Raw genomic sequence first — 25,873 nt, forward strand, 5'->3', positions numbered from 1 at the left:
GCTCCACACTTTACGCAAAAACGATACCCTGTAAGGGAACAAATGAACTTAACTTCTGCGAAATCTTTTACGATTTCCAAGAAGTTGGGGGGCAAATGATAGGGGATAAAATAAAATTTAATCAAGTCATTAATGTTGCATTAATTACATCTAAGACTCCAAGGCCCATTAAAGAAGGCCATATGACATTCAGACCAAGAAGGTTAACACATAGATCAGGCCTGATGGAACAAAGAAGGCCCAATAGCCCTGAATATTTATTAATTTCATAATTGATAAATAGGGAGGATTAACAGCTCATTAAATGAGTCCAATCAGTAATATAACTCTATGGAAGATAGCCTAGAGGGCACCTAAACCAACAAGGAGTCTGATTCCTTCATTCTAGGACTTCAAAGTCTATCCAAAATTTGAGACTTGTTCAAGGACTACCAACACCTATATAAAGGGTCTCACCCCTCCTCTCAGAACTATATTTTTTGGCTTGATTCTCTAATTCATAGAGATACGTAGGCATCTCGTAAAGGCAGAGTTAAGCTACGAAACACGAGAGCAGCCATTAAACGTCTTGAGCTCCCGACTGTTGGATTTTAATCGCAGCGGGGGAATGGTAAAACACTTTTACACATACAAAATCCAAATAAAAGCATATAAATCGTGGTAAAAACATAGGGATCGAATCTAACCTTTGAAATATTTCGGAGACAACGATCAGAGATCCTTAGCAGTTGCTCCTCAAGTGTGAAGCACTCCACCGGTATCCACCAAGAAAACGATGTTAAGGAGGAGGAAGGAGGTGGAGATAATTGGGTTTTCCAAACTTTTTGGGTTTTGGGGTTCGCATAAAAATAGGGTCTATAATAGTATATTTATAGGCAAAATTTTCAGCTGAAATTTTCCCATAAATATTATTATTATTATCCCATTTATTATTCTCATTAATAATTAAAACACCTTTTAAATATTAATCCTTTTTCTAAACACTTTAGAAATAATTCTCTCTCTTGATTTAATTTCCAAAAATTAAATCCTTAAGTAATAATATTAAGAACTTTTCTTAATTAATTTATAATCAATTAAATCTCATTTAATCAATTATTAAATTTGCTAATTAATTATTTATTTCATAAATAAATAATTATTAGCCATTATTAATTAATTCCTCCACCATAAAATCATTCTCTTTTTATGGTGTGACCCTGTAGGTTCAATATTAAGCCGGTAGTAGAAATAAATAATAATAAAACTATTTTATCATTATTTATATAAATTCTCTAATTTATTAAATATGATTAATTAATTAATCACATTTATTCTACATCGTGAGGGATACTTCTCAGCATATCGCGACTATCCGGATAATATGAATTCACTGCTTAGAATACCAAAAACCTATTCAGTGAATAGTTACCGTACAATAAACTCCTTCTACCCTACAATGTCCCGATTAAATACAAGGCATGGATCTCGTGTCAAGCCTATCTAATTTAATCACTTGCTTACCATTTACTATGCGTAGTTCTATGTAAATTAGAAACTCCTTTCTAATTTCATTCACTCTGGCCAGAGATTCCTGAACTAGCATAAGTGGATCAGCCTTGAACATTCGCTTCCTTCACTGGAAGGGGTAGATCCTTTATTGATCATACACTATCTTCATGTACAAATTCCTATACCCAGTAGAGCCCTAATAATTGTCCCTGAAGACTAAGAACTAAACCAAAGCATAGTTCAGTGTACACAAGATGACTATGATGACCTCAAGTCTAAGAATACTTGTACAACTATCACTATGTGAATAACAGCTGACACGTGAGTAAATTCCATCAGTTGTTCAGCTGTGCGAGTCATGTTCAGTGAACTTATTCTATAATAAGCACCTACATACTAGCTATAGTGTCACCACACAAATGTCTATGAGAACAGACATCCTTCATAATGAAGCAAACATAGTATGTACCGATCTCTGCGGATTATTAATTACCAGTTAGTAATCCTACGACCAGGAACTATTTAAATTTAGAGTTATCATCTATTAGGTCTCACTATTATGATCTCATCATAATCCATAAAAAGCTTTACTCTAAACTATGATATATCTTATTTAAACACTTAAATAGATAGAGCCCGTAATAAAAACAAAACAAGTCTTTTATTAATATCAATGAAATCAAAACAGATTACACAGGAAGTTATTCCTAAATCCTAATTCATGATTGGACTTAGGACATATTCCTTTCAATCTCCCACTTGTACTAAAGCCAATCACTCTGGTATCTAATACCCATCTTGTCTTTATGACGATCAAAGTGACTTTCATAAAGTAGCTTTGTGAGTGGGTCTGCTATGTTGTTATGTGTGTCAACTCTATTTCAATACAATACAAGAAATGTTACCGCGCTCCCACTAACCCTTTTGTAGACGCATGATTCATCTACGTTTTTGATAAAATCAAATTCTTTGATTGTCTCATTAAAATGAATGTTCCATCTTTCGAGAAGCTTGCTTTAAACCACATATGGTTCGCAGCAGCTTACACACTAGGTTTTCATTTCCCTCGGAAAGAAAACCATCTGGCTATATGCCAGATCTCATAGTCGTAGTAAGCAGCAATCGCAAGCAAAATCCGAACTGATTTTAACAGGGCTACAGGTAAAAGGTTTCATCAAAGTCAATCCATTGCCTTTATTTGAATCATTTTGCCACAAGCCTGGCCTTATAGGTCTCCACATGGCCATCTGCTCTAATCATTCTTTCGTATACCATATACCTATCCATTCCGGATTTCATGGCACTATGCCATTTCTCTGAGTCAACACTACTCATAGCCTCATTATAGGTCACAGGGTCGTCATCATCAATGATCGACAACTCATTGTCATTCTCAATGACAAGGCCATATTACCTCTCAGGTTGGCGAGACACTCTCCCTGATCTATGAATGGGCTGTTCCACAAAAGGTTGTTCAGTCAGAACAGGTGTTTCCACTTGATCCGTAGTAGTTTGTGCTTCTTGAACTTCATCAAGTTCAATTTTGCTCCCACTGTTTCCTTCAAGGATAAACTCCTTTTCCAAGAAGGTAGCATGTCTGGAGACAAACACCCGATGATTGGTGTAAAAGTAATACCCTAAAATCTCTTTAGGATATCCCACAAAACTACATTTTACGAATCGATATTCCAGCTTATATGGGTCAACTTTCTTGACATAAGCTGGACATCCCCAAATTATAACGTGTTTAAGACTCGGTTTCCTTTCTTTCCATATCTCATACGGAGTTTGAGGAACAGATTTGGAAGGCACCTTATTCAGTAAATATGCTGAGGTTTCCAATGCATAACCCCATAGGAATACTGGAAGATTTGCATAGCTCATCATGGACCGAACTATGTCTAACAAAGTTCGATTTCTCCTTTCAGATACCAATCTGGAGGAGTCCACTGGGAGACTATACCATTTACTTTGAGATAATCTAGAAACACTCCATTAAAGTATTCACCACCTCGATCTAATCGAAGAATTATAATACTATGTTTGGTTTGTTTCTCCACTTCAAACTTATACTCTTTGAACTTTTCAAAGGCTTCAGACTTGTGTTTCATCAAACACATATCCGAATCTAGATCTATCATCTATGAAAGTAATGAAGTATGAAAATCCACCCATGGCTTGCTTAGACATTGGTCCACATACATCTGTGTGTACCATTCCTAGTAAATTTGCAGTCCTCTCTCCATGTCTACTAAATGGAGACTGCAGTGCCACTATGAAGTGAGATTTTCATCATCCCTTTTCTTTTATTAGTTTGTTCAATCTGAAGTAAATTATGTCACATTTATACAGACCATTATTTAAAGTACCACGTCCATAAAGAATATTATCTCTAAGAATAGAACATTCATTATTCTCAATAATAAATGAAAATCCAGCCAAGTCTAACATGGGAATAATATTCCTCACAATCGAGGGAACAAAATAACAATTATTTAAAACAATAGTCTTGCCCGTAGGCATATGTAAATGAAATGATTCTACATCTTCAGCAGCAACTCTTGCTCCATTTCCCATCAGTAGAATCACCTTCTCTTCTTCAAGAGTCCTACTTCTCCTTGGTCCCTGCAACAAATTGCAGATATGAGAACCACAGGCGGTATCTAATACCCAAGTAGAAATTTGATTTAATGACATATTCACTTCTATCATGAACATACCTGAATCAGAAGCGGTAGTCTCACTACCCTTCTTCGTCTTCAATTTTGCAAGGTAAACCTTGCAGTTCCTCTTCCAGTGCCCCACCTTGTTACAGTGAAAGCAAACAACTTTGCTCTTGGGGTCTTCAGCTTTTCGTGGAACCGGCGTTTTCTCACCTACTTTCTTCTTCTTGGAAGGGTTCCTCTTCCTTTTCTTAGGATTGGAACCTTCACCAATTAGTAGAACAGAACTCTTCTTAGGGGGAAAATTCGATTCCGCAGTCTTCAACATGTTGTGGAGTTCAGGCAGGCTGACATCCAACTTATTCATGTGAAAGTTCACAACAAACTGCGAGAACGAACTCGGAAGCGATTGCAAGACCAAGTCTTGGCTCAGCTCCCCATCCATGGAAAAACCAAGTTGTCCAAGACGTTCAATCAAATTGATCATCTTAAGTACATGGTCATTTGCATCATCTATCCACTTACGATACACAACATGTTCATCATTATGTGCATCACTAGCAGGTTCAGTAGGCTTAGGTGAGTCAATCACGTATTCCAGCTTCTCAATCCTGAGAACAATTCTCAAGTTTCGAAGCCAGTCAGCATAATTAGGACGAGTCAACTTGTGAGCATCCAGTATGCTCCTGAGTGATAGTGCAGAAGACATAATGTATATTGTAAATCTGTAAATGATAAACACATAACAACATTTAGCAAATATTCAATTTCATTTTAAACTACTATATGAATCGGGTCTTTATTCATAAGTGGCTCCCACTACTTTATCTAATTTATTCAACCCCCTACGTGAAAAATTAAGCATTCATAATGCTAGTGGGAATAGGGATCCTACATTCCATTACACAACCCCGGCTGTGGCACGAAACGCCATGTAATGTTCAATATGCAGACAACTCTTGTCAATTACATCTAATGTTATTCCCTAATCAAACTTTAGCCTCTTGAATAATTGAGTCACGACTGTGGCACGACAAACTCAATATTCTAAGTCAAGTCTAACCCAACATTCCGTACAATTGAATCAGTCCCCAAAGGTCCACGGCTGTGGCACGTAACGACCTTTAGGTTCTTATTCAATGTACACATCTCTATGTAATAGACAAGTATTTCTTACTTCGAAATCAAAGCCCTCGGCTGTGGCACAAAACGACAATGATTTAAAAATAAGAACTACTTTTCTATCATGTTGGAAGGCTATGACCGACACAAGCCCGTTGTATCATTGGCCAATTACTACTTGATATTATTTAATTTTAGAGGGATTATATTACGTTACAATCATAATCATATTATAAAGAAATTCTTCCTTTTAAATTAAATATTTCAAATCAATATTCAATAATCAGATGATTCCCAGATCGGGTGGAGCATTGTCAAGAGGCGTCACTTAATAACCCTTTCTTACAGATAGAAATCTGTTGTTGACAGAATCATCCTTTCTCTCATATCGAAAATTCATATTCAATTACGTGTTTCATAAACACAAGAATCTCATGATTGTATTCATAATATTGTTGTTAAGGTTATGAAACAATTTCACTATACTAGGTTGTCTAACAAAACGCCTTATGTTCATTTAAGTTCACCTAAATCTATCATCGCATGATAAACTAAGCATATATCACATATGTAAACATGAATAAACATCAAGGTAGGCATGTTATATCATCTAGCATATTAGTCTAAGCATTATACATCTCTATGTATCACATGAAGCATTTAAAAGCAATTAAAAATAGTTAAAAACAGCTTTAAAACACTTTCGAAAATATAAACAGTTCAAAAATTTTATATAAACTAAAATTGATCACTCCATTAGATCCGTCTCGGAAAAATGAATCCAACGGTATATTGCACGCCTAAAACGGAGTTACGAAACTCCCAGAAAATCAATTTTAATGTGGACAGTCGGGTTGCAACGCATTACAGGAACGCGTTACAAGCCCTGTAACGCATTCCGGTGATGCGTTACAACCCTTTTAACCAATTAAAAGGTGTAACGCATTCCGTGAATGCGCCACAGGGTGTAACGCATTCCCGGAATGCGCGACACCCTCTTTTTTTTTTTATTTTGCAGCAGCCGACAACTGTTCTCGATCGCCGCGCAGCCGTCCTTCTCTGTCTTCTTCCGTGCATCACAGATAATAACAGCAGACAAACAGCAGTACAAACAGATATATTGCAGATATATATATATATATACAACTTAATATACATATATATATATACTTATTTAATTACGAATTTAATTACAAGAACTTCAAAAATTCATAATAAAAAATCTATACATCATAAAATTATGAAAAAAAATACCCAGACGATCTACAACACTTGTAGAACCCAGATCAACATTCAAAATTATTCTGAGAAACGATTTCTCATCAGACAAAATTAATCCATGATTTAACTTGTAAAAATCATAATTAATTCATACAAGTACATAAAATTTTGAAATTTTTACCACAGATCTATATGCATACAACCTATGCTATGATACCAATGTTGGATTTTAATCGCAGCGGGGGCATGGTAAAACACTTTTACACATACAAAATCCAAATAAAAGCATATAAATCGTGGTAAAAACATAGGGATCAAATCTAACCTTTAAAATAATTCGGAGACAACGATCAGAGATCCTTAGCAGTTGCTCCTCAAGTGTGAAGCACTCCACCGGTATCCACCAAGAAAACGATGTTAAGGAGGAGGAAGGAGGTGGAGAGAATTGGGTTTTCCAAACTTTTTGGGTTTTGGGGTTCGCATAAAAATAGGGTCTATAATAGTATATTTATAGGCAAAATTTTTAGCTAAAATTTTCCCTTAAATATTATTATTATTATCCCATTTATTATTCTCATTAATAATTAAAACACCTTTTAATTATTAATCCTTTTTCTAAACACTTTAGAAATAATTCTCTCTCTTGATTTAATTTCCAAAAATTAAATCCTTAATTAATAATATTAAGAACTTTTCTTAATTAATTTATAATCAATTAAATCTCATTTAATCAATTATTAAATTTGCCAATTAATTATTTATTTCACAAATAAATAATTATTAGCCATTATTAATTAATTCCTCCACCATAAAATCATACTCTTTTTATTGTGTGACCCTGTAGGTTCAATATTAAGCCGGTAGTAGAAATAAATAATAATAAAACTATTTTATCATTATTTATATAAATTCTCTAATTTATTAAATATGATTAATTAATTAATCACATTTATTCTACATCGTGAGGGATACTTCTCAGCATATCGCGACTATCCAGATAATATGAATTCACTGCTTAGAATACCAAGAACCTATTCAGTGAATAGTTACCGTACAATAAACTCCTTCTACCCTACAATGTCCCGATTAAATACAAGGCATGAATCTCGTGTCAAGCCTATCTAATTTAATCACTTGCTTACCATTTACTATGCGTAGTTCTATGCAAATTAGAAACTCCTTTCTAATTTCATTCACTCTGGCCAGAGATTCCTGAACTAGCATAAGTGGATCAGCCTTGAACATTCGCTTCCTTCACTGGAAGGGGTAGATCCTTTATTGATCATACACTATCTTCATGTACAAATTCCTATACCCAGTAGAGCCCTAATAATTATCCCTGGAGACTAAGAACTAAACCAAAGCATAGTTCAGTGTACACAAGATGACTATGATGACCTCAAGTCTAAGGATACTTGTACAACTATCACTATATGAACAACTGTTGACAAGTGAGTGAACTCCATCAGTTGTTCAGCTGTGCGAGTCATGTTCAGTGAACTTATTCTATAATAAGCACCTACATACTAGCTATAGTGTCACCACACAAATGTCTATGAGAACAGACATCCTTCATAATGAAGAAAGCATAGTATTTACCGATCTCTGCGGATTATTAATTACCAGTTAGTAATCCTACGACCAGGAAATATTTAAGTTTAAAGTTATCATCTTTTAGGTCTCACTATTATGATCTCATCATAATCCATAAAAAGCTTTACTCTAAACTATGGTATATCTTATTTAAACACTTAAATAGATAGAGCCCGTAATAAAAACAAAACAAGTCTTTTATTAATATCAATGAAATCAAAACAGATTACACAGGAAGTTATTCCTAAATCCTAATTCATGATTGGACTTAGGACATATTCCTTTCACCGACCCTAGTAATAAATACTACCTAGTTTTTTTATCCATAACAGATATAAAACCACAACCAAATTCTAGATAAACAAACACAATCAAGCTCTTATAAAAAGAAGCAAACAAACCCACAAACGGTCAAGAAAATTCAATTACGGGATATAAAATACTTTCAACAGGAAAAATTAACTATCTCAATAATAGGCCCCCTAATAAAATGGTCCTATGTGTTATTTGAGAATTATTTTAACTTTTTTTAAAAGATTTATAGCAATATTTTTTCGTAAATAACGTAATAATTGGATTTTAAATGATAAACCCTAATAGCTTTTAGAATACATGATTTGTTTATAAATATTAAAGAGCAACCTCTACAGACCTGATCATAAACTCTATATTGCACCTTTTAAATATTGCATATAGTCGCATGTATCATCAACTCTAAGTTGCACATTATATATGAGGTCTTTTACAAGGATAACATATAATATCATTACAACTAGAGCTGTAAACGAACCGAACTCGGACGAACTTTTAACGAACTCGAACAAAATCTTAACGAACCGAACACTGTTCGATAAACTTATCGCACAAAATTTCTTGTTCGAACTCGAGTTCAGTAATATTCGAACCGAACACGAACTGTTCGCGAACATCGAACCGAACCGAACAAGAACGAACATGAACTGTTCGCGAACATCATTTGTATTTTTTTAAAAAAAATAATTTTAAATATTATTTTAAGTAAAAAAATTATATCAAACTATTAATTATATATTTTTTTATAGATAAAATATTTAATTGAAATATTTATAAAATATATTTAATATATACTATTAATAATACATATATTATTTATACATATAATATTATAAATATACTATTTTTTTCGAACCGAACTCGAGCTTAACGAACGAACCGAACTTTAACCAAACACGAACCGAACTCGAGTCGAACACCTTAAAAGTTCGGTTCAGTTCGTTAAAATTATCGGACAAGAAATGTTGTTCGAACTCGAGTTCGATAAGCTTATCGGACGAGCTTATCAAGCTCGAACTCGAACGAACCAGACTAGCTTAACGAACAACTCGGTTCGTTTACGGCTCTAATACTCATTACATGGAAATGACCAAGTCTTGACTAATTGCCTATATTAGAGCATCTCCAAGGGTAACATCTAAAACTGTTAGCTAAAACATAGCTAAAACATGGTTAGCTAAAATTTTACTGAACCTATAAGCATTTTTTGCTACAATACAATGGCATTAACTATAATCATTAGCTATATTCATAATATTACTCTTTTTATTAATTTTAAATATAGAAATAAAAAAGTTTTATTATTTCCTTTTTTGAAAAGGAGTTTAATTAATTATGTTTTTTATTCGTGGAAATAAAATAATATATTTGATAAAAAGATATTTATTATAATATTATAACATTTTTATATTTATATCAATATTTTAAAGTAAACATTATAAAATAAAAATGAGAAATTATTATGAACATTACTTACATATAAAATAAAATATATGACTAAAACATATATTAATATATTAGAATTTTTATAAATTTAGTTAACAATAAAATAACTTTATCACACTTAATATTACATAACATTTTTTTTATAAATAAAAATACAAGCAGTACATCTATAAATCTATACATATACCTAATAATTATGAAGATATATACATCATTTTCATATTATAATATTATATATTTAAATCTTAAATATGTTATAAAAAATACAAATAATAAAATTTAGAATAAAATTTAGGCTACATTAGAGTTAATATAGGGCCGAGATGACTTGGAATATTATACATGCTTATTTTTGGTTATCTAAATTTCTATCTAACAGGCCTTTGTTTTATTTTTTACATATTAGATATAATAGGGTGATACACAAATATTATAAGTAACGGGCGAAGAACTTGGAGTACCTTTCTAAAATATGCGTTTTTGGTAAATCAGATATTGAGTAGCCAAGCCATTATTAAAATTAAGTGACGTATTAGCTTGAGGACCTGGTCATTTGAAAGTGAAATTTAGAAAATTTAATATTAGTGTCCCCCAACTTGGAATTAGGCCAAATACTCATGGATTATAGTAATTTGGAGAATTATATCTTGGTCTACCACTACCTTTATGGTCGTTGTAATGCCTATATATAATTCATACTTGCCAGTCCATATTTGCAACTAAGTTTGTACTTTCATATTGGTTACTGTCCATCTTCAAACAGGTACTAATATAGTTAACTCCTTTGAGGCTTTTCACGAACATACAGCTAATTAGTACGTAACTGGATTCTGTTGATTGACGTACTAATTAGCTGTACGTTTAAAGATAATCGAGTTACTGCTGTATGTACAGATGTAACTTGATCATCCAGAGGCTCGATACGATTACATTTTTTTTTGGTTTGATTTTCTGTGTATGTTTTAGTTATTGTGTACTGATAATGTGCGATGTTAACTTAATGTTCAGACACGATGAAGGGTTGGTGGAGAATGATTGTGGCAGTGGTGGCACTGGCACTGGTGATTCAATCGGTTGTGTCTCAGCAACCAAATGCTCCTCCGTTAAATTCAGGGTGCAGTCAATACAATGCAACCAACACACTCGAATTTTTTAGAAATCTCAACACGACCTTGGCCGACCTCAGACGAGAAATAACAGTAAATAAAACATACTTTGGCACTCAACAACAGGCCAGGACTACCAATCCAGTATACACTATGTTTCAGTGCAGAAAGTATCTTTCCACCGCAGACTGCGCCTCTTGCTTTGATAAGGCTGCTCTTGACATTCGCAGTATCTGCAGATTGGCCAACGGTGCTCGTGTTATCTATGATGACTGCTTCCTCAGGTACACTTATTGTTTTATAACATCATTCAATTGATTATGTTCGTGATGCCTAACATCAATATTTGCTTATTTACAAGGTTTTTTAACTAAGAAAATGAAATAAAACATGGACTTGTACAATTTCTTTTGACTTTGTTTAACTCTGTCAAAATTTTAAACTATGTCCTGCACTCCATAAAATGATTTTATTACACAATCTAATAAATAAAATCACTACAAATTCAATGTTTCTCTTATCATTTTCTTTCAACTTGATCAAGCACTGATCAGTTACCAGGGCACAGATTTTCTCACGCATAGTCAAATATTTTGTTGGATGAAGGTACGAGAGCAATGGATTTTACAGTACTGCTACTGCTTTAGGCAATACAGGACGATGTAACAATGATACTATAAGAAATAGCACGGCAGCAAATTTTAATGTAGCAGCTGGAGAAGTACTAAGCAATCTATTAATTGCGACTCCTAAGATACAAGGTTATTATGCTGCAACCACAGAGCAAGTTTTGGGTAGTAACACAACGGTATATGCTATGGCGCAATGTGCTGAAACAGTGAGTGAGTTTGAATGCCAGAATTGCATGAATGTTGCTTTTGAAAACATCAAGAGCTGTCCTCCTCGTTCTGGGGCAAGAGCTATTGATGCTGGTTGCTTTATGAGATATGCAAACACCCCTTTCTTTGCAAGCAACCAGACAACAAATCTTAAGAAGTACTTGAATGCAGGTAAGTCAACCTCTAGCAGTTCTTTTCGCATTTTTCACTTAAAGACGCATGTTGGTATGTAAATTTCTAAAATTACTCTTATTTCTAATACTCAGGAGGATCAAGCAATAAGAAAGCAATCATTGGGGGTATTGCTGGTGGTGTAGGCCTTCTGTTGCTCCTACTTGCTTTGGTTGTATGGTATCTTTTATTAAATAATAAAAAGGTAGCTGAAAGAGGTAATTAACTGGCGTGATTTTTTCGTTAGTACAAAAGATCACTAGATTTGTTCTGTAGAATTAGTCTTTTCGACATATGTATGTCAAGAGTGTCTTCTGTATAAAAATCAATTCAGTATCTTATTAGAATCGTCGAATTATATTGACAATTTTGTATAAACAATGACTAACGAATATTTTTTGTTATCCTTCCATACCAGGCCATATACTGGGGTCAACTGAGCTGCAGGGACCAGTTACTTACAATTACAAGGAACTGAAATCAGCAACTAAAAATTTTAGTGAAGAATATAAATTAGGAGAGGGAGGTTCCGGAGATGTATACAAGGTAATATAGAATAACTATTTCGTTTTTGAAGATTCTGTTTTGCCAAGCCAGAAATCGCAAGGTTACATTTTCCTTGTTATAATATCGAGCAGGGAATCGTAAAGAGTGGAAATATAGTTGCAGTCAAGAGACTGGCTCTAAGTACTACAAAGGCAAAGGCATCATTTGAGAGCGAAGTCAGGCTTATTAGCAATGTCCATCATCGAAATCTCATTCGTCTGCTAGGATGTAGCAGCAAAGGACCAGACCTACTTCTTGTCTACGAATACATGGAAAATGGTAGTCTTGACAGATTCTTATATGGTGAGTTTGCAAAACAATGTTACTGATGGATATTTGTGAAACACTGCACAAATCCGTTTCGCAGAAAGCATGTGAATGTCTAAAATACATTAAACTTTATCTTTTACAGGTGGCAAACGGGGCACTCTCAACTGGAAGCAAAGATTTGATATAATATTTGGAACAGCTAGGGGTCTTGCCTATCTACATGAACAGTTCCACGTTCGTATCATACATCGAGATATTAAGCCCGGAAACATTCTACTAGATGATGAACTACAACCTAAAATTGCTGATTTCGGGTTGGCAAGGCTTTTACCTGAGGATCAAAGTCATCTCAACACAAAATTTGCTGGGACTCTGTAAGTCAAATTAAAACCAGTGATGAACTTCGTGTGATTACTTGTTTTATTGTTTCAAAATCTTATAAATTTGGGTGATGGTGGATCTAATGCTGAGCTTTATAATGCTGCAGGGGTTATACAGCACCAGAGTATGCACTTCAAGGGCAGTTATCTGAGAAAGTAGATACCTACAGCTTCGGTGTTGTGGTCCTTGAAATTGTAAGTGGCCGTCGCTGCAGTGACACAAATATTGAGTCCGACACTGATTTCCTCCTCGAATATGTAAGTTTTTATGTTCATTGAAATTTACATATGTAATTTCTAATTTACGAAATTCTTAGATATCTCTACTCACTGGCAATACAATGATTCAGAAACTTGGCTGATTTCATTTTTTTATGAAAACTTTTAAATTCGTAAACGTTATGCATTGGTCTTCAAAAGATTTCCCAGTTATTGAGAAATACAATTTATACTCACATAGTACAGATTTTCCAATTACAGTTCATGTTATACTTTTAACCTAGGCTGTTTTATAACTGTGTATTAAAGTTGTACTGGTACCATATTATATTAGGCCTGGAAGCTACATGAGAGTGATATGCATTTGAAGTTGGTTGACGATACACTAGACCCCAATGATTTTACAACAGAAGATGCCAAGAAGATGATAGAAATCGCGCTAATGTGCACCCAGTCACCAGCTTCTCTAAGGCCAACAATGTCAGAAGTTGTTGTTTTGCTATTAAGTGATGACCGGTCACTCGAGCAAAGACCGCTAAGCAAGCCTACCTTTGTCCATTCAGAAAATAGAATCCGTGATGACTCATCTAGTACTCCTCCACAATCAATTTCGAATGCCACTGCTACTTTGTCAGAATTTGTAGGTCGTTAGCTATGTACATGGTGTAAAAAGAGTTGGCTCTAAATCCCCATGTCATGTTTTCTGTTACTGTATGTTGTGTATTACTTGAAAGGATCTTCTGGCTCAATCCAAGGGAGATTATATCTTTGAGTGAATACAATAATTAAGGCTCCCGCATCTAAACAAAAGAGTAATGCTAGGCTCCCAAATCTTTAAACTCTATGTATGACGCGTTGTAGAGAATAGTTGTATGACAAAGAACAGACAATGTGTGTGTACATTTTTTTCCTCACTAAGTATTGAAATATTGTTTGCCTTGTAAATTCTTTAAAATTTCAAGCTTTGTTATGAATGTGTGTAACAAAGTTACAAAACCGTTCTAGTGTTGGGCGATGAACACACTTTGAGTCGGACTTTAGTATAATTTCATTAGTTACACCGACTGTGATGATATTAATACAACAATGTAAAAGGGGTTGCAACCTGATAATTTATACAAGTTCCTAAATCATGAAACAAGTGAGACGATATTATGACACAAAGCATGAAGATGTGGTGTTCAATAGCAGTGCTAGTAGTATCAAAATAATCACAATTCAAAAACTATTGTGTACTAGAATTGCTAGCTCACTTGATATGTTAAACTGTGTTTATTTGTTGGTTTGGATGTCAAGGTTGAGTGACATCTCACATTGGAAAGATAAGTAATCTTGAATACCTCTATAAGCACAATTCAACAACTAATGTGTACTAAAATTGCTAAGCCCATGCACTTGGTCTGTTAAACTGTGTTTAGTTGTTGGTTTGGACTTGGGGTGCATCACTACAACCTATTGCTTGTAGTGTATCTGTCTTAGGAAAAGAAAAACAGAACCACCTTTTATTCCGCTGCAATTATCTACTATCTATCATATCTACTATCTACTATATCTATTATACCAGAACATCACATTTAGTCCTGAGCAAATTAATTCAGGGTTTTTTCTTAACCAAATCTAATCATGTTTTCTTTAACTCCCCATTTACCCAGATTAAAATCGGGCTGTTTCCAACGTCTGCCTTCTGATTTCATCTTCCTTTTTGGACTCGATTTGCATGCTTCAGGTGAGTTCGGTGCGGCATGGCATTCGCTCAGACAGAGGGCTGATTTCCCTCTGTCAACTCTACACAGGTGCGGAATCTTTCAAGCCATGTCTGCTTGCCCCAAGGTAATAAAAATTGCCCCTTTATCCATGAACATTCTTTGGGGGTTTGAAATTTCCGAGCAAGAACGAATTGGCATATTTCTCAAAGCTAATGGTGGGCACTGATTAAGATTATATTTTAGAATTAGCAAAAAAAATATTATATTTTAGAAGGCTGTATTTCATGTTTATATATATTTCATGTTACATATCATATAGGAAATATTTATGATCGATTGATTGCTAAAAAAATTGTATTTTTAGCATAAAGCTACCATTTGATATGTAAAGTGGAGCTGCAGAAAGCACGGGCAGAAAGAAGCTTAGGAATTGTTTGTGGCAAGGCAGGAACTTGTATCTAAAGTTCAGGTTATGACGCAGGATCTTGAGAAAGCTCATGTAGATATGCAGCAGGTTCTCAGTCTGATGACCGAACTGGAGAACCTTCAACATGAATATAGGTGGAGTAAGGGTGCATTGCAGGTACTTATGCAGGTTCACTACAATGACCGTTCTTATTAAAAACTGTATCGAAATCTAGGCATATGAATCCCTATAAGCTGAACAGTGAGCTCAAATTTCATTTTACTGGATCCTGATTTTTGAAAATGGTCAGTGCTTATTTCTTTGTTAATTAGAAACTTCCTTTTACTGGATCCTGATTTTTGAAAATTTCATTTTACTGGATCCTGATTCTGCAAATATTGACAGGAGAACTGGTAAGTGTACTCCACAACATTGTTAAATATGTAGGATCTTATTACAACTTGAGCGTCGTCCTTTGCATCAAGGAAATGATCCAGGTGAAATATATATATGTCTCTCTATTCTTTTTTGAATATATATATATATATATATGCCCTTTTTCGGAAGTACTCATGGTTCTTCTCCACAGTACCTGAAAATGTACAATTATTTTAACAATGTTACCGTGGCCAATATTTTGCAGGGCTTCACCCTCGTTGATGAAGCAGTTGACAGCTGCTTTATTCGAAGTGTTGAATACTTTAATTGCAACAGCTGTTTTCTTCCTCCCAGGTATCCCAATGTTGTTTAGAGCAAGTTCTCCTTTGTACAAGGATCCAGAACCACCCTCGCTAACTAAATTGGTCCTTGAGAACCCTTAGTTACTTGACGGAGTAGCTCATATGTCACATTCATTACCTTTGTATTACCTTAGCAATATGTGGAATTTATAACTGATGGCAAGAACTAGTATAGAACCTAAACTTGCATCCAAGACCATTTCTGTCTATGTGATCCTTTGTGTTTATGTGATTTATCACTACCGCGTTTTGGTTGCAGGAACTTAAGTATAAAAGAGTTGCAGATTTTAATCTGAAAAAACTTGTTCTCAATAATTCACACAACTAACTCACACGAAAGAGATATAAACTCACACCTGTATTTCACTCAAAATGATTATATAAAACTTGATGATTACAAAGCTTGAAAGAGTGTCCTCCACAGAACCTACTAGAATATAATTTAATATGCAACTCCCTAGGTACATGAAAAACTAAAGGTCATGAACTCAAAAGACCATGAACTCAAAAGTCTTGAACCTCGAAGGTCTATTCTAGGTGATTCCAAGAACATTCTATATTATTAAAATAATAATCAAAATTTAGCTTATAATTATTTCAACATCCTCCCTTAAGCTAAACTTTTTCTCATGCTGAGTTTATTCTTCAACTCCTTAAAAATGTCGGGCCTCAAAGATTTCGTAAAGATATCATCAATTTGGTCTAGTGACTTGCAATGTTGAATCACAACTTCTGTTTTCTTCACCAAGTCTCGGATAAAATGATATTTGATTCTTATGTGCTTGCTCTTCCCATGAATACTGGATTTTCCTTGAGTGCTATAGCTGACTTGCTATCACAACAAATAATTGGACTTTCCTTAGCGGCATGCTTGAGGTCCTCCAACACCCATGTGATCCATAATGCTTGACAACTAGCTAATGATAAAGAAATATATTTCGCCTCCGCTGTTAAGAGAACCACAACTTGTTGTTTTTTTGACATCCATGTGATTGCGCAAGAGCCAACAAAGAAAATATTCCCCGAAGTACTTTTACTATCATCAACACTTCCGGCCCAGCCACTATCACAATATCCAAGCACCTTAGAGTCATTTGCCTTTTAATAATAAAGTCCATCTCTAAGTGTTCCACGAACATACCTCAAGATTCTTTTTTCGGCCTCCCAATATGACTTCTTTGGTTGCTCCATGAATCTACTAATCAAACTAACACCATATGTGATATCCGATCGAGTGGTGGTCAAGTACATCAAACTCCCACCAAGACCTCTATATAATGTAGGATCAACAAATTTAGAATCATCATCCTTACTTAATTTCAAGCCAACTTCAACGGGAGTACTACATTGTTTCGCCTCTTCTATTCGAAATTTCTTCATCAAATCCCTTGCATACTTTTCATCTTGCTTTACCTCAATACCAAGAAAGTAGTGAAGTAATCCCAAATCGGCCATCTCAAATTCTTGCATCATATTCTTCTTGAATTCTTCAATATCATCATGATTATTTCCCGTAAAAATCAAATCATCCACATATAAGCCAATGATTAGAATTTTATCTTTGTTCTCCTTGATGTAAAGTGTATGCTCAAATGGACACCTTTCGAATCCCATCTCTATAAAATACTCATCTATGCGACTATACCATGCACGCGGGGCTTGTTTTAAACCGTACAGAGCCTCCTTCAACCGATAGACTTTATTTTCTTCATTCTTCTTCACATAGCCCGGTGGTTGATCAATATACACCTCTTCTTGTAATTCGCCATTCAAAAAACGGATTTGACATCCATTTGGTGAACTTGCCATATATTTTGCGCAACCAAAGAAAGTATCAAACGAATTATTTCAAGGTGTGCCACGGGAGCAAAAACTTCTTTGTAATCAACACTATACTTTTGTTTGTAACCTTTAACCACCGATCGCGCCTTATATTTCTCAACTTCACCTTATTGAAATAACCCCAATTTTTGGAATTTTTGAAACCCTTTTGAATAGTGTTTTGCTGATTATGCTGAATAAGAAAACTTTTCATGCCACACTATGTAGGGGTTCTTTTATTGATCTTCTGGGATATTATTAGTACTCTATGTGGTATATAAGTGTATGTAAAGATCGTCAGAATTCAAATCTGAACACTTTGATTTTTCCCGAAAATCCACCAGATACGGAAAGAATTGAGTATAAGGTAACAGGATAAAAAGGATTTAAATTCAAGGATTATAAGAGAGGATCATAAAAGGAATATAATGTATTGAGAAAGGTTAAGGAAACCCAAGTAATAAGATCCCGGGTGTGATCCCTCAAACGATAAACGAAAACGAAAGTTAAGCGAACCGTATAACAGATCAGCGGTCATTAGCCAAGTAATTAGAAGCTAATCAAAGAGGTTAGTGGGGATGATGTCATCAAACCAATAAGAAGAGGACAAAGGTAGGAGGGTGACATCACATGGTGACATAAGCATGACCAAGCAAAGTGTGTTGTTGGTTGAATTAGAACCACACAAAAGTTACCATGGTAAAAGGTAATAAAACAAAACAAAACAAATCAAAATCAACCAACCAACAAATCATTTCACCAAAACACAAAGTTATTTCACCATTCTTCATCTTTGCTCTCGCCTTTCAAGGAAAAAGCAAGGAAGAAAAATCCAAAGTCCAAGCTCCACTCAAGCATAAATTCCATGGTCTGTTTTATGGATTCTACATTTCATAACTTAGCTTGGGTATGATTTTAAGCTCTTGATTCAAATGGATTCATAGTAATTAATTCACCAAAGATTAGGGTGAATAGTGTTTTCAAATTTTAACTTTGTGTTTCTTGATTTCATTTGCAAGATCAAGGTTATATAAGGATAGATCAAGGTTCTTTGACGCTCCCTAGAAAGGTAAAAATCTTCACACCCTTTAGTAATAAGTTTGAACGTTGAAGTTTGGAGATGGTTTGGATGGATGAGTAGTAATTTGAATGATAAGCATGATTCGAGCTTAATTGTTAAGTAGTTTAGTTGAATTTAGAGGTGTTATAATATATGATTGGATTGAGATCCTTGAGCTTATTATGACTGAAATCAGTAGCATTGATGTGTATCTTGAGTTGTTATTGATTGGTAGTTGGATTGATATGATTTGGAATGGTAAAAATTTGGGAAATCGCGTAAACATAGCCGTCGTAATGTCCGATTTACTTTAGACTGTTTTTGTTCTTAAAATCAGAACCCTTGAACTCACTGTTAGGTTTTGACCATTGCCATGTTTAGATAGTTCATGTTACGATCTTCGTTTTGATATGTGGTACGCTTGAATCCGATGTACGGTTTAGGAGAAACGACCGTTTTAAGTAACGGCGTTTCGCGACCGAACCATTACCCCTCGCCTTACTTTGAAACCTTGGTTAAGGCCCTTTAAATTACTAATTGGGATATGAAACAATTATGTAAAGAGTATTAGGCAGTTGGTAAGGCACTCGCGAAAGAATCGCCTTAAAATCCTTAATAATTAATTTATTAATAATGGTGGAGCCGAGGGTACTCGAGCGACTTAAGTGAATCGTTAAGCGCGAAAGCGAACGTTAGGACTCTAAATGGTTAAAGTCTAGTTTCTTAAGCGACCGGGGTTTAATTCCGACTTATGTTGTTGTTCATAGGTTATCGGACTCACTCTAAGCTTAAGTCTATCCGGGAGCACTCAGGCAAGTTTTCTACCCGTTATACTATTGTTGTGATGTATACATTTGTATATGCATTATCTTGCGATAGATGCATGATGGTTAATTAGCAAATTCTTGCGATATATTGTAGCATGTGATATGGTATATATGCATGCCTGTTTCATATTCTTGATACATATATCTGTTGATTCAGTTGATAATACCTATGCTAGAGACAAGCGGTAATTTGCATATACCTTTGGTGTAAGGGACCCAAAGGAGAACATTTTTCTAAAACCGGGAGTCGATGCTCCCGAGTATAATATATATATATATATATTTATATATATATATGAATAGTTTTTTAAACTATGAATCAAATAAGATTTATTCGATAACTTTATTATATTAAATGAATATTATTTTGAATATTCATTCGAGGGCTTATGACTCCGTTTATTTTATTTAATGAATATTATTTTGAATATTCATTCGAGGGCTTATGACTCCGATTAATTACTAATTATTATTCTTTATTTTATTAAGGAATAATGTATCGATAATCAAACTCACTTTTGATTATTCAAATAAAGATAGTACTTTCGTATAAGTATATCTTTGGTTATTTAATATTCATTGCAAGTATAAGTTTTAAAACTTCTACTTCAATTATTTTTATAAAGATTATTCTTTATGAGAATATTATTTAAATAATAATATTCAGATATTTTCTAATATATTGGGACTGATTTATTTTATTAAATCAGCATTACTCCAAACACTCTTTAAAGTGTTTTCGAGTCTTCAAAATGATTTTTAAAGGTTAGGGCGGATCCCAAAACTCATATTTATATTTAAGATCTTCCTTTTAAAGGGGATTTAAATATTCGCTCAAAACCTGAGGGATCCGGCTCTGTGGTGTAGTTTATATTCGCAACAAGGTTGCTGTTTTGATAAAAGAGTTTTTGATTACTTACCCAACACTCGGGAAGTAAAATTCTTGGAACAAGTTAATCCATTAACAGGCATCGCCTGGGAAATGTTGGTGAGTTTTCCTTTCCAACTAGATATGACCTCTTAGTGAAGCCGTATCAACAAGTTTCTACTTGGGGAAAGGGGGGACGAGCTCTACGTTTCAGAGTCATGGATTTCATCTGAACTAGAAGTGGCGTAAGTGGTCGAGTGGCGCCGGCCCAGCCTTATTATATTGGCCCAAATGGCCTGGAAGTTCCGCTAATACGGTACATTCCTTAGGAGTCCAGTGTTCGGTTGACAAGTAAATCCGACAGGTTCTCCTCTACATGTAGAAAATGGTGGGGTTACACTACTACGACTGATCATCGTAAGTGGTCTTCCTGGCGCGACAAACTCCCGTAATGAGTTCATCATCCAATTGGATATTTCTGCAACACTACCCAGAGCACTTCGATAGAAAGGCTACGGTTGGGCGATTGTTGAGTGTTGGCAGGGTCAAGCTTTCAAAATGATGTTTGCATCAAATGAAGTATCTCGTAACTTTATTTTATTTTGATGATATTTTAAAGATTGATTCTATACGAGTTTTATCTTGTAGCTTAATCTATGGGATGAACTACTTATATATTGAACGGTGGTAGTTCAAGTAGTATTCGGAAAAGATATAAGTATATTGGAGTATCTTGTAACTTCATCTTTTAAACTTATATCTAGTAAATGATTATCTTGTGCATGTCAAAGATTTTCAGAAAAACGTTGAGACAAGGTTAGATATATGAGATCACCTTGCAACGATATTTTTATACAGTTATAAACTGGAACTCTGTGTATATTATACATGTCAGAGGATTTCAAAGATTGTGAAAAGTATATGTATATATATACTGAATATTTTGCGACTTGGTTGCGTTAAGATATCAGCTTGGTTCATTTCTTTTGACCAAGACTTTCATGAGTACTATGAGAATGCTCATATATTGTTAATCAGTATACATATTATTTTGGTGGGCTTGTTGCTCACCCTTGCTTTCTTCTTTTATCACACAACATCAGATAGACAAGATGAATAGGACCAAGCTCCCAATTCGCGAGCGGATAGGAAACATTCCGCAGTTTCCTATAGGCGTTGATGTCGCTGTAGCTGAGGTAGGAACTACCAATAGGCTAGGCTTTCAACTTTTGATGTACCAGACTTATGTATCTTTATCAATTGTAATAATGGCAAAGAAATGTAAATTTATTCAGAAACCCTTTTAAGGTGTAATGGCATATAATTTTGGAATAAAATGACTCATGTTATTTTTGGATATTCATATCTGAGACTATAACTTGTGGTGTGTGTGTTTATTGTGGGGTCACAGTACAGAGTAGTTGATTGTTTATTAAGATTGGGCGTAATTAAGGGAAATGGAACTCGTGACAACCCGGATCCCCCACCCCGGATTTGGAGGTGTTACAGAAATGGTATCAGAGCTAAGCCTTATAAACCTCAGAGATGATGTGACGTTAAGATAATAAGTTCACTCAGATAATAAGAACTCTTGCCAAGTTCATAGTCGGGCTACCTAACGTAGTACTGACAGTTAAAACCCTTACGGGAATCCTAATAAATATTATGATAGTAACATAGTTCGTTCTCGTATAGGGCAGCGGGGCACCGAACCCTGAGGTTCAGGAGCATCAGCATGAGGATGTTTTATTACATGTTGGAGATCAAATTGTGAATCCGATAGAGTACCCTAACGAGGGACCGGATGAGATTCATATTGAGAATGTTACGGTTGAGGATGTTATCCCAGAAGGGATTGTTGCTGAGGAGGATCGCGTGGAGGATCCTGGCGAGAATGAAGAGAGGACCGCTGAGGAATTGATGACCGTAGTCAGGGCGACTACCAGAGCAAGAATGGCCGCGAGGGTGGCACTAGAGGATGAAGAGTTACCAAGGGCACAAAGGTTAATGAGGGCAGGGGGAGTGGGGCCTTCCCCGACACCAATTACACCAGTATCAGACCCTCTTCCAGAGGTTCCTGAAAACATCAATGAGGTTCCACCAATTCCTGTTCCCTCCCCTGTACAGAGCCCAGCACCTACTGAGGAAATGCCACCTTTATCTCCTGCACCATTGTCACCTGATACCGTGCTTGGTTATCCATTTGGATCCCCTGGGCCTGCACCACCTGCACCCCATGGACTGCTAGATGCAACCACTCAGGCTTCTCTTATCGCCGATTATTACATGACTTTGGGTGGCCTGTCTGAGGCCCGTAATGTTAGGAGTGATCTGTTGGGTCGACTTACTGCACCGAGGATTGAGGGCGGAGTACTTCCGGCAGGATTAGCGTATAACATGGAAAGGATTGAGGCTACCACCCGTGTTACAGCTAGAGGCCATCTTGAGGGTCAGATTGATCCAGCTCTACTTGCAACTATCTTAGACCTCATCACCTCTGTGATGGAGCAGGTTAGGGATGTCGTGCGTGCCCGTATTTCTTGATCCATGGTAGTGTGTAGAGCCAGAGCGATCAGACAAGGGTTTCATGTAGCACCACTTTTGAAGGATTAGCCTAAGTTATGAATGATTAGTTTTAATGACTAGATGATTATCTATGGTAGTACTTTTGGGATAGAAGCGATCAGATTAAATGATGTAATTCTCTTTAATGTGTTCAGTTGTTGTACCCTCGAACAAATGGTTATGTATATATTCGTTAATTTCAGTTCAGATCAGTTTGTTTGTGATAAGATCATATTGTTAATTGCACTATTAACACTTAAGAGAGTGTCATGAAGTTTATAGAACTTGAGAATTCATAATTTGCAATCATGCAAGGACTGAACAAGGGAAAGACTTAAGCAAAGTAAGTAAGACAAATATCCAGAGATTCTCAAAAATTTTTGAAGTATTATGCCCCCACAAGGAATAAGATTAGGGGAAAACCTTAAATGTGATAATCAGGGAGGTCGCAATTAAGATATAAGGAACCCAGAATATAATGAAGTGGAAAATGAGGATTTAAAACATGTAGGATGACCCCAATTATGGGAGAAGGTTGGAACATTTCATACTGAGAAAACATAAGTTGAACAAGATAGGGAGAATCAGGATGGTACTCCTATTGGGCAATTCATGGACCTGCCTAAACAGAACTTAGACCATTATCCCCAACCACCACCCTGAGGAAACAATACGGCGAGAAATTCTTTCAGGACCTATAAGTCGCTAAGCTCTCAAAGTTCCCAGGAACAAGCGAACCCAGTAGAGGCGAGAGCCTGGCTAGAAGAAATACAGGAATCATTTGAGATTCTAAATGATTGTTTCTGTCACTTACCCTCCTAAGAGAGAGACCACCCACTGGTGAAAGACCAAGAAAGACACGGAGCAAGAGGTTATGATAAACTGATTAAAGTTCAGTCAATTATTTTCGAGAAAGTAAATCCCAAGGTTAGGGAGATAGTGTAAAAGCTTTAAAAGCCAGAACAAAGGCGGACGGATATGATGAATTATGAATCTAAGATTGTAAAAGTTGTAAAGATTCATTCGGAGGACAAGAATCCCAGAACGACGTGATGTTTGAAGTAAATAATTAGTGGGTTCATGAAATGATTGTAAGAGAAAGGAAAATAAAAAAGACACTGAAGTGGAAAGGAATATAAAGGCAATAGAGTTTGAGGAATGATAAGGGAGTTGGGTATGAGGAAACCCTAAAGAATCATAGTAATAGAAATAGAAAAGTATATGATCGTCAAGATGAGGATGATTCACTATGAGCTAAAGTTGATGGTTAAAGGCATAAGAGATGTACATATTGTACCCCCTTTAAGTTGGGAGAATTCGAGGAAACCTTGAGATAGTTCGAAGGATAAATAATAAGATGCGGATAGACTGAGGAGACAAGAAAGTAGGAAATTAGGAAAATTGGATGAAGGAGGTGACCTTCAAGAATGTGAAGTGTAAGACCGGTGGCTTGATACCCAGGAAGGGAGACGCCAGGTATGAGAGATATCCCAATATTGAGATGACTGTTGAGATAAACAACAAAAGTAAATACGGAATTATTAAGAAGAAGTTCACGTTGAACACGACCAATATCTTCCAGAACATCCTTGTTATCGTTACCAAATTAGGCAAGAAAAGCGGATGACCGTTGTTATCTTTTGGAGGCCATATTGATTGACCTCATTTTGAATACAGATGTTATTGTGAAATTTGGCATATGCTATCGAGGTGGGAAGGATTGAATAAGACACCCTTATCAGGGATATATGACTTGATTTATCCATGGAAGGATGCATGTACCTTTTAAATGTGGAATTAAGGATAGAACATCGGTAACTTAAAATGAATCCTAGGAGAATGCATAAAGGTTGGCATTTCACCCTTAATAGGGATAGTATGAGTTTTGATAGTATGAATTGGAAATGATTAAGGTAATAACAACCTTTAAGAATCAGTGGAGAAATTTTTAGAAGTACATAGAAAATGGTTCTAGTATTAGTAAATGGTATTTTGATATGCCCTGTATCTAGGAAATACAGGAGGAATGATTCAAGGATAAACTTATAGGTTTTACAAGGAGAAAGGTAATATTCAAAATTCCCAAGAATAGAAATTTTGATAAAGGAAATATGACGTAATTATAATGATGCCAAGTGGGGCACGTGTTAAACCATGAGAAAGTATAGATTGAACCCAACAAAGGTCAAGAATGGTGAAAATAAGGACCCAAGATAAGAGACGTCCTAAGTATGATCGAGAGTCAGTCGTGACAATGATTAACCTCTAAAAGACTGAGGCAATAACGTGAGTAATGAGTCGATTACAACCGTGAGAGTTGTATTGGAATGGATGTTGAGATTAAGTACCACTAATCGGGTTGTGGTGATGTATAAGTTATCATTGATAAACTAATTAAGTAGATTATCTACCTATTGAATACTTATTCCTTCTTATCAATAGAGAGTCGTATTACTATACGAGGAAGGTTGCGGTGCAAGCATAGAATTCTAAGTAACGAC

The 25,873-nt window shown here is 35.3% G+C and overlaps 1 protein-coding gene across 1 annotated transcript; it reads left to right on the plus strand.

The window, feature by feature from the left end:
* Positions 1–10,458: 10,458 nt before the first annotated feature.
* On the plus strand, positions 10,459–14,324 carry LOC141665154 (cysteine-rich receptor-like protein kinase 44). Its single transcript, XM_074471139.1, has 9 exons — positions 10,459–10,611; positions 10,857–11,238; positions 11,561–11,964; positions 12,060–12,182; positions 12,383–12,510; positions 12,603–12,813; positions 12,923–13,154; positions 13,268–13,418; positions 13,714–14,324. Exons 2-9 carry the CDS (start codon positions 10,862–10,864, stop codon positions 14,029–14,031), a joined length of 1,944 nt encoding a protein of 647 aa, XP_074327240.1. The 5' UTR covers positions 10,459–10,611; positions 10,857–10,861; the 3' UTR covers positions 14,032–14,324.
* The last annotated feature ends 11,549 nt before the right edge of the window (positions 14,325–25,873 follow it).

The sequence above is a fragment of the Apium graveolens genome, chromosome 1, assembly GCF_009905375.1.
Source record: "Apium graveolens cultivar Ventura chromosome 1, ASM990537v1, whole genome shotgun sequence".
Taxonomy (NCBI): domain Eukaryota; kingdom Viridiplantae; phylum Streptophyta; class Magnoliopsida; order Apiales; family Apiaceae; genus Apium; species Apium graveolens.

What these genes read in the sequence shown, in the direction of transcription:
- LOC141665154 (XM_074471139.1), top strand. Translation starts at nt 10,862, where the DNA reads ATGAAGGGTTGGTGGAGAATGATTGTGGCAGTGGTGGCACTGGCACTG. An exon ending in GTTCCGGAGATGTATACAAG is followed by an intron (nt 12,511 to 12,602) that starts GTAATATAGAAT and finishes AATATCGAGCAG; the next exon opens with GGAATCGTAAAGAGTGGAAA. An exon ending in ACAAAATTTGCTGGGACTCT is followed by an intron (nt 13,155 to 13,267) that starts GTAAGTCAAATT and finishes ATAATGCTGCAG; the next exon opens with GGGTTATACAGCACCAGAGT.